This window comes from Phaseolus vulgaris, chromosome 2, assembly GCF_000499845.2.
Source record: "Phaseolus vulgaris cultivar G19833 chromosome 2, P. vulgaris v2.0, whole genome shotgun sequence".
Classification (NCBI taxonomy): Eukaryota; Viridiplantae; Streptophyta; class Magnoliopsida; order Fabales; family Fabaceae; genus Phaseolus; species Phaseolus vulgaris.
Window position 1 is genome coordinate 4,010,264 of NC_023758.2, and position 9,147 is coordinate 4,019,410.

The window sequence follows — 9,147 nt, forward strand, 5'->3', positions numbered from 1 at the left end:
TGGCAGGAAGTAGAGAGCAACTACTAAGATTCGGTTATCCACCTGAACAGTTCACCTAATCAATAAACAATGGTTTTGTTTCACATTTTATAGCACAGATTTAGGTAAGATGATTTAGATGGCAATGAAAAGCTTCAAATAACTAAGTACAAAATATACCTAGTTTCTTTCTATCTTGGTATTTTAGTCTTTTACTATTATCCTGGATTTTCGGTTATAAGGTTTACAGGATTGGATCTGGTCTAGTTTTCAGTTACTGGATATGAAATTTCACTTTTTCCTAAATCAAAATAAAACTGAATTCGAAATTGTTCTCGGGTGTGTACTGTAGAGACTCCAATGATAAAGTCAGAATCAATTAAACTTTGATTTAATTGAATTTTTACTCTTTACATCTTTACATCTTGTAATTATTAAATATATTCTAAATATAAACTTTGATAGTGTCTTTTTATTCTATTATTTATTTATTTTAGTATAGTTTTTATCATGTTGTTGACAATCTGAACTTTCGATCTCTCAGTCTAGTCAATCCACTGCCTCTCCAACTCTTCACCTATTCCATTTATTGGTGATGGTAGTTGAGCTTTTAAACCAACTGCAACACCTCTCTATAAATTAACTTCCTTGTCCTGCACTTTCCCACTATCCAATTTCCAAACTCTAGTTCTGAACACCAAAACAATGGAGCTCTTTGTGCACCTAACTGTGGTATTAGCCATGACTCTGGTGATAGCTGCACCAGCCAAAGCTCAGGTAACCACGCCATGCAACGCATCAATGATAAACAGTGTGTTCAACCCTTGTATGAATTTCCTCACAAACAGCAGTGGCAATGGCACTTCACCTTCTGCTGAGTGCTGCAATTCCATAAAGTCTCTCACAAGTACTGGCATGGACTGTGTCTGTCTCATTGTCACAGGCAATGTTCCCTTTACAATACCAATCAACCGAACCTTGGCCATCTCTCTTCCTCGTGCTTGCAATTTGCCTAATCTTCCACTTCAATGCAAAAGTATGCACATTCTATCCATATCAACTAGAGATTAGAATATTTCACACAGTATAAGTGGACGTAAACATCATCGTTATCTTATAAACTAGTTTTATGAAATTGAGTTAGACTTAAAGTTAGTTTTATAAAATTGAGTTAGACTTAAAAGTGTTTATTTCTTACTAAATCAGTTCTTCTTATACTGTTTACCCATGAGACTAAGATTTCTTTTTTGTCATTTTTCAGCCTCAGTTTCACCACTTCCAGCTCCAGGTACTATCATCATATGCCTAAAACTTACTGTTTTAAGTATAATCCTTGAATCTTTCCATTTTAACCAATGCTTTGTGTGATTTTTATTCATATTGGCAGGACCAGCAGCTTTTGGGCCATCTCTTTCTCCATCTCTTAGTCCTCAAGGTATTTACTTTACTCAACAAAAATAATATATTAACAACTTATCAGTTTAAAATCATATTTTTAGGTTTAAAACTTATACCAGTTTATATGAAATAATAAAAATAACCTTGTTATTATTGTATCAAATTGTTAAAAAAGTATCGTTACTGTTTTCAATATATAGCTTCTAAAGTTTGATTATGAGTCTAATGTCAGCATCTTTTCTTTTTCCATTGAACAGCTTCCTCCATACTTCCCTCACCTTCCTTGCAACCAGTGTCTGACACAAACCCTTCTCCTTTGACTCCATCGTCTGCAACTACTGGAAGTGGACGCTCTGATCTGACTCCATCATCTGCCATGTCATCTAACAGCTTCCTACCTTCTGTTGTATTAATTGCATTAGGATTTGCTGTTCTTTAAGCACTATACTAGGTTTTTGTGTGGTTGTTCAGTTCGGTTTTTCTCAGATTGTTTCAAACCCACATTGGGGGAGTATTTACCAGATCAAAAGGCATTTCACGTTTGTGTTGTAATGTATATATGAGTGCATGGATTACAAATCACTGATGCTTTATCCATTCAAGAAGTTTATTGAGTTTGATCAACTTGTTTTTACTCTATGTAAAATTTAAACCCATACTTAAATTTTTAACAATTATCTCCTTAAAGAAACATTTTTAACGACAAAGACTAGTAAGAAATCAAAATGAAAAATTTAACACCATATTATGAAAAAGTTCTCTTTTCGCCAAAATGAGATCGGTATTCGAGAGGGTTCTGAGTAGTGATTTAGCCTCTAAAGAATGAGAGATTTCCACTTTCAAAAAAATTCTCTGACACTTAAGTCACTAAGAACATCCTGTGTATATAATTAATATAGTGTTAAAATTTGAGTTGAGATACTCCGTGGGAGTGGTCATCTATTTATTAACCTTCATGAATTTGACACTTGTTTCTCCAAGTTTTAATGGCAAATCATTTTATCTTTTCATAAAATCTGAAAAATAATCTGACACTTAAATCATTAAGAACATAAGATTTTTGATACACGATTCTCCAAGTTTTAATAACATATTATAGTATCTTTTCATAAAATTTGAATATCATATATATAAATCAAAATATTTTATAATATTATCAGAACATTTATATAATATAATAAAAAATATTGAATAAATAAATTAAAATATTAAAAATAATAAAATATTATACATTAAAATTAGTTAGTGGTGTATTAATAAGATTGATTCCTATAATATATTTATCTAAATTAATGTTATTACACCAATATATAATTACGTGAAAATTCATAATAAGACAGATCGGTCGGACTAATCGGTATATGACGAACGAACCAATGAGTATATTACTAAGGACTCGTACACTTTTTGTTGGGTAGAAATGAAAAAAATTTAACAACATATACCGGAAAAACAGTCATAAACTTTTTGTTTTAAAAGATATTTAAGGGTTAAAGAGATGTGAATGTGGAAGATTCAGTTGAAGTGATATAGTTTGATGAAGGTGATGAATGCAGCAGCGTTGGTCCTCGTGGTGGTGAGTGCGGCGGCGGAGGGGTGCAGGGAGGAGCTGATATCGTTTTCAGCATGTCTGGCATACGTGTCGTATCCACCGAACAACCTCACAGAAAGTGCTTCGGAGAAATGCTGCAAGGCCTTCTCCTCGGCGGTGGAATCGTCTTGCCTCTGCTACGTTATCCGCGACCCTCTCTTCCTCGGCTTCCCTCTCAACACCACCAGACTTCTCTCCCTCTCTTCCCTCTGTCCCTCTCCATTCTCAACCTCCTTCCCTTTTCTCTGCTCTTCAGGTACTTTCTACTTTCTTATTTCTTCTTTCTTCTTCTTCCTTTCTTTCTTCACTTTCCCACCTTCTTCTTGTTCTTCTTCTTTCACAGATTCTTCTGCTCTACCCCCTCTCACCACACCATCAACTCAAACCATCGGAACTTCTGCTAGTGAGTCTTTCATCTTCATATATATACCTGAACAAGAAACAAATAAAGAATCACTTTGTTATTAATACTAATGCATGCATGTGCAGGAGGAGGAGGAGGAGGAAGGTCAGGGTCCGGCACTAGAGGAAGGTCTTCTGAGACAAGGCCACCCATTTTGGGCGGTGGAGCAGGAACAGTTCCTCATGGTCACTCTTCTTCTTCAACCCTCACTCCACTCGCCACTTTCTCAACATTCCTAGCCATCTTTTGCTGTTATTTTCATGTTCATGGGATAAATAGTTGTTGAATATTGTAAATGTTGTTGAATACATGCAAAATTATCACACTCCACCAAATCTTGTTTGCATGCACGTTTTTATTTCTTTGCATGTACTTCACATTTCAGACTTTACGTAACTTCATGTGTTTAAGGGCTATATTGAATAATAAATTCGGCAAACTAAAATTAATCTATGAAAAAGCTTATTCTATTTTCCTCTTTATTGTTTCAACTCCTACAAGTATTAATAAATTCATGCAGACTAAAAATAGTGTGGTGCACCGACGATAAACTTTACTGCAAAAAGATATCTGCAAAAAGAAGAAATGAACTAGAAACCCTTTTTTTGGTGATAAACGGAGGGCTGGTAAAAAAGCCAGAACAACTCAGAAAACCACGTTCCCGAAGCATTACCTAAAAGCTAAAGTTGTATAAAATCTGGGGGGATTCAGAATCTAGGATCCAACTGCAGGCATGGAGTATAAACAGACGCAAAAAAAAAAGGAATATAGACACAAAAATATAGTCCAAGTTGAAGTCCAACGTGCTGGATTAATTACTTCTCCAGCCATCAGACCATTCAGCTTCATCGTAAACAGGTTTAGGGAGCCCCATCTGGGATGAATCTTGACCCCATTCTACATTGTTTGATGAATCTTGACCCCATTCTGCATTGTTTGATGGATCTTGACCCCATTCTGCATTGTTTGATGAATCTTGACCCCATTCTGCATTATCTTCAGTCAAGCATGGGTTCTCTCCAGTGTCCTCATCATCATACAGTTCCACCCTTTCAGGAAGAGAACAACCCTGGTAAGATGAATTGTCCACACAGTACCACAACATTTGACTCCAATGGTCATCCTGCCAAATCACAAATGAAGAATGATTCATAAACAACCATAGCTATCAGGGATAAGGATCTAGCAAACAATCATGGTTTGAACCTGTTTTAATATTATCAACATCATTGAATATTTTGTAACCATAATTATCCCGCTAAAAAGATACACTGACCATAATTATTGTCGTTTTTTACAATTGGCTTCTACTTTTTGGCTACATTAGAGAGTTTTGGTGGTTGGATTCCTTTGGAATCATCCAATTCTTTTCTTCCTTTTAGATAATTAAGATAGTCACATTTTGTTGGATTTAATGAATTACCTTGCAGATTATATGTGGATTCCCAATTATAACCAGCAATGATATAGCACGAGTCATAGCCACATTAAACCTTCTATAATTGCTCAAAAAGCCCAGACAGTGAACTTTGTCAAACTCGTTGTGTTTGATAGTTGATCGAACTGTTGATATGATAATAACCTCCTTCTCTTGTCCTTGGAATTGTTCGACACTACCCACTTTGATGTCAGGCATATCTAGATTTTCAAGTGTCTGTTTTATTTTTGACACTTGCTGCCTATATGGAGCTATTATACCAATGTTTTCCTCCTTTATATTCCCTCCGGCTATCAGCCTCCTGACAACTTCTATTACCTTACTAGCTTCAATTCGGTTGAACCATGATGGGTTATTTCCTTCTCTTTCATCACATCCTTGGATGCCTTGGAAAAGAATAGGGAATTCCTTGTTAGGTAGCAACTCCCCCATGGTCATGAAAGTTGTGGAATCTCTACAGGCAATCAACTCCCCACAATAGAACAACTTTGAAGGAAGGTGTAAAATTGCAGGGTGGCATCGATAGTTCCGAATCAATCGTGTTACATAATTTGTATCTCCACTGGCATATGGAGGAACTTCAGACAATCGTTCCATGTATGAAACCCCCAACCCATACTCATCTGCTTTCTTGGAATATATTACTGGACCCAACTGCAATTGATCTCCAGCCAGAACAACAACAGTATTCATTGTGCAGAGGTGGGATACAGGGATCAAGGTTTCAGGTTCAGAAGCTTGGCCAGCCTCATCCAAAAAAATATGGGAAAAGTGACCACGGGCAACATCTTCGGCATGAAGAAGAGAAGCACTCATATATGTGGATATTATGATCCTATAATAACTGAGGGCGTTGACTGGGGGACACTTAAATACCATTTCATCAAAAAAGCAGAAGCGGATAATTTCAGGTTTGACTTCCTCGTATGGCCTGGTAGCTGCATTGAGCCTGAATATTTCATTTTCTTTCAATTCAATGTCCTGTTGAGCAAGGAGTTTCTCTAGTACGTAATCTGCTGCACTATTTGAGGGTGCACACACAAGAATCCGAGCATTCTTGTGATATTTGTAGAGCTGCAGGATTGCTTCCACTACTGTGCTTGTCTTTCCAGTACCAGGGGGTCCATGAATCATATAAGGCGGTGCACCTTTGCAACCGAGAATCATTTTGATTGAACAAATTTGCTCCTCGTTAAAAGTACCAGATATGGGTACTAGAGCAGTGGTTTTAATGTGTCTCTTTTTGGATGAAGTAGATGGAAAAAGGAAGTCCGTACCCAAGTTTTCTGCTGCCTCAGCTGCTTGATATAACCTTCTCATATTGATCCTGTTGTAGGTGAAGTGAACATCATAGACATATTCATCCCTGTGGTAATAGTGAAATCCAGGATCAAACTTCAAATAAATCTCATCAGCTTCAACTCGGTGAATAAAGCCCTGGAGAAATTCACATAAATTTTATAGAGAGAAGAGTCTGAACTGTAAATGATAAATACATTTGTAGACTAATGGAAAAATCATATTTGATAATTATATATAAAAATAAAAGATGCACAAAATTAATGAATAACATAATTAACTTTATTATTTAGACGTAATGATTGAATTCTGGAAAATAATTGATTAGTTTTTTAAATATTATCTCATTAAGCCGCCAAAGGTAAGCAAACATTTCCTCAAAGTAAACAGCACTTTAAATTACTCTAAAGATCATACACATGGTTACAGAAATCGTTTCATTCGCAATTAGAATCATGCAAATCAATACAACTCACTCGTGCAGTAACACATAGCAGAGAGTGAATTCCTGAACTTGTCCTCTATGGCTTGGATATTACAATTCATATGCTGCATTTTTCTGCAGACTACTCATGCAGTCAGGTCAAACAGAAGTCCATATCTGTTTCTTCTTTCTTTCGTCAATCTTTTATTTTATCTTTCTAAATTGTTTCAATCTTCATACAAATGAAAATAAATAGTCTGTGGGACTCTCAAGTTCCATTCCAGCAGACTAGTATGGGTGCAAGAGAAAAAGAGGATAGACATGTCAAATCTATTAGACAAAGTTATCACTTTTATTATTCAACACTTCCGTAATAATAGCTGGCTTTAATTTTATTCAAGATTTACAACCAACACTCAGAGGAAAACCACTGCAAGAGTGGTTTAATCTATCTTAGCTATCCCTGAATAAAGTTTGTCAATGCAGTCGTAGATAGGGAAGATGACTCACACATAACAAATATCTCCATCATACATACATCAACACAAATGAGATATCATTCTTTGGCCGATGATCAAGATAACACTATGGCAAAGACATGTGTTTTTACAATCTACCAGATCAGGCTCTATCTTACATAAAGAAAATATAAAAGGACCAAACCTGATAAACCTGTGTGGTGTTATTACCACGTCGAGATGCGAGCTTAACAAAGATATTATCCCCATGAACCAGAGATGGTCTTCTCTCAGCAAGCCCAGGAACCTCCATAGACAAAAATTGATTGTTCCTCTTCCTCATCGATACGGATTCCATGTCATAAGTCCTCATGTCTTCCTGAAAGTAGAAGCCAGAGACAAGGAAATAAAAGAAAAAAAAATCAGTAAGTTTTCATGACTCTTAGAAACTAAAAGTATAGAAAATAAAATTACCTCCAATTGAATCTCTTCCATTATTATTAATGCTTTAAAATAAGATGAATAGGTCCTTCTTGTAAGACCTTCTTCAACAACTTGGGGGACCTGATTACTCTCAAGCAACTCTCTCATAGCCCTGGGAATGTCATATTTTGGAAGCCTATTTACGTATCTTCGAGTTGGCTTCCCTGCAGGACGTGAACCTGCAACATAAGTATCTACCACAAATTTGTCTTTTCTCCTTGCTCTTGAATAAGGCTTATTAGAAGCCAAAGACTTGGAGATTTTGTCTTCAATTAAGAGGAAAACCACCCTTTCAATTTTTTCATCTCCGGCATCAAAATATACAACTGATGAATACATGCCCATTTCTTTTGCCTTGCAAGACAACCATATTTTTAGGTTTTCACGAGGCTGAAGCACCCTGTCCTCCAAAGAGAAAGATTCTAAGCAACTCTGGTCTTCCTCTGCATTTGAATTCTCCGATGGAGGTTCTGTGAGAGAGAGAGTGAAACTGTCCTTAGGATTTGAGGCAAAAATATGAACACCCCACAGGTCCACAGGTTCATCAGTAGTATTCCTGACGGTTATTAAATCCACAGCAGTGTCCCCTACGAACACAGATCGAGGCTTGCCATCAACAAAAGCAAATGGGGCAGATACAATAACCGGAACCCCTTCACAATCACCATAACTACAAACAGATTTCTCTTGTTCAAAATCTAGAAACCCAATTTCTGCCTTATCTCCAATGACAGAGCATTCCTCATCGGACCATCCAGCAGTACTCATCGGACACTGTTACACCACCTCCAACTCCAAGATCTCTCTACACAAAACACCACCCAAAAATAAATACAGGACAACATTTTAGCAAAAACACATGAAATTATGAGAAAGGAAAACTACAAAACGACAAGGTTTCGTTCTTCTCGAGTAAACTACAATCATGGACCACAGTTATCTCCTTTTACAAATAACAGGAGAGGTTCATACCACGAGAGAAACAAACAACAAACACACAACATGCATTTGTTAAAAATTTGAGCATTACTCTCTCCTGTTCTCTAAAAGTAAATCCAAATTCATTCTTCTATTACCTAATTTTCTTTCAGTACAACCTAAATCAAATTGTCATGCTACAACCTAATAACTAAAAAAACCAAACAAAAAAGAAAAAACCCTTGAATTGAAGCTGCGTGTGTATGATCCTAAAACAGAAAACAAAGACACTGAAAATCGCAATGTAAAATGGGTTTTGGTTGGAACAAACTGTTCCTTTTCCTCACTCCTTACCTTAACAAAAGTTTGGAAAAGGAATAAAGTTTGCAAAATGGTTTCTTTCGTTATCGATGCTATCATATATACTTCAACTCTTCCCACTCCATCATAGTCACTGTTAAATCAACGCAACTTTTCATTCTTTGCTTTTTTTCATTTTTCTTATTCTAATCTCTAATATGATTCTTCCATATTTCTAAGAATTAAGCATATATGCTACAAAAATTGAATTCTAGACACTATTTTTTATATACATTGAAAAAAATTGGGGAAAAAATTATAGCACCACTGAAGAAAAATAGAGAAAGAGAAAATGGAACTAGTAAAAAGCATAGTTAATCCAAATATAAAATATAGGTTGTATTTAGCATGAATAAATCACTCTTTGGATTCGATTATATGCACATATTGGTACAG

The 9,147-nt window shown here is 35.9% G+C and overlaps 3 protein-coding genes across 5 annotated transcripts; 2 read left to right on the top strand and 1 right to left on the bottom strand.

The window, feature by feature from the left end:
- The first annotated feature begins 655 nt into the window (after positions 1-655).
- LOC137810361 (non-specific lipid transfer protein GPI-anchored 20-like) lies at positions 656-2,001 on the top strand. The gene is made up of 4 exons (XM_068611588.1): positions 656-1,015; positions 1,241-1,267; positions 1,367-1,414; positions 1,635-2,001. Exons 1-4 carry the CDS (start codon positions 685-687, stop codon positions 1,814-1,816), a joined length of 588 nt encoding a protein of 195 aa, XP_068467689.1. The 5' UTR covers positions 656-684; the 3' UTR covers positions 1,817-2,001.
- Positions 2,002-2,872: 871 nt separating this feature from the next.
- On the top strand, positions 2,873-3,657 carry LOC137809870 (non-specific lipid transfer protein GPI-anchored 19). The gene is made up of 3 exons (XM_068610931.1): positions 2,873-3,224; positions 3,312-3,371; positions 3,458-3,657. The coding sequence occupies exons 1-3, from the start codon at positions 2,915-2,917 to the stop codon at positions 3,655-3,657; spliced, it is 570 nt and encodes a 189-aa protein (XP_068467032.1). The 5' UTR covers positions 2,873-2,914.
- A 300-nt stretch (positions 3,658-3,957) lies between these two features.
- On the bottom strand, positions 3,958-8,899 carry LOC137810355 (probable RNA helicase SDE3). 3 transcript variants are annotated; one of them, XM_068611581.1, is made up of 5 exons: positions 8,746-8,899; positions 7,465-8,278; positions 7,196-7,369; positions 4,795-6,246; positions 3,958-4,494 (listed from the first exon to the last, which is right to left on the bottom strand). In XM_068611581.1, exons 2-5 carry the CDS (start codon positions 8,239-8,241, stop codon positions 4,183-4,185), a joined length of 2,715 nt encoding a protein of 904 aa, XP_068467682.1. In that variant the 5' UTR covers positions 8,242-8,278; positions 8,746-8,899; the 3' UTR covers positions 3,958-4,182. The 3 variants fall into 3 exon arrangements, with proteins under 3 accessions (XP_068467682.1, XP_068467683.1, XP_068467684.1); XM_068611582.1 differs by having other exon boundaries at positions 8,550-8,790; XM_068611583.1 differs by lacking the exon at positions 8,746-8,899 and adding an exon at positions 8,446-8,547.
- Between the last annotated feature and the right edge of the window lie 248 nt (positions 8,900-9,147).

Coding starts and splice junctions, on each gene's coding strand:
- LOC137810361 (XM_068611588.1), top strand. CDS start 685: ATGGAGCTCTTTGTGCACCTAACTGTGGTATTAGCCATGACTCTGGTG. Junction 1,016..1,240: donor TCTTCCACTTCAATGCAAAA/GTATGCACATTC, acceptor GTCATTTTTCAG/CCTCAGTTTCACCACTTCCA. Junction 1,415..1,634: donor TCCATCTCTTAGTCCTCAAG/GTATTTACTTTA, acceptor TCCATTGAACAG/CTTCCTCCATACTTCCCTCA.
- LOC137810355 (XM_068611581.1), bottom strand. CDS start 8,241: ATGAGTACTGCTGGATGGTCCGATGAGGAATGCTCTGTCATTGGAGAT. Junction 7,370..7,464: donor TGGAAGAGATTCAATTGGAG/GTAATTTTATTT, acceptor TTCTACTTTCAG/GAAGACATGAGGACTTATGA. Junction 6,247..7,195: donor ACACCACACAGGTTTATCAG/GTTTGGTCCTTT, acceptor GAATTTCTCCAG/GGCTTTATTCACCGAGTTGA.
- LOC137809870 (XM_068610931.1), top strand. CDS start 2,915: ATGAAGGTGATGAATGCAGCAGCGTTGGTCCTCGTGGTGGTGAGTGCG. Junction 3,225..3,311: donor CCCTTTTCTCTGCTCTTCAG/GTACTTTCTACT, acceptor CTTCTTTCACAG/ATTCTTCTGCTCTACCCCCT. Junction 3,372..3,457: donor AACCATCGGAACTTCTGCTA/GTGAGTCTTTCA, acceptor ATGCATGTGCAG/GAGGAGGAGGAGGAGGAAGG.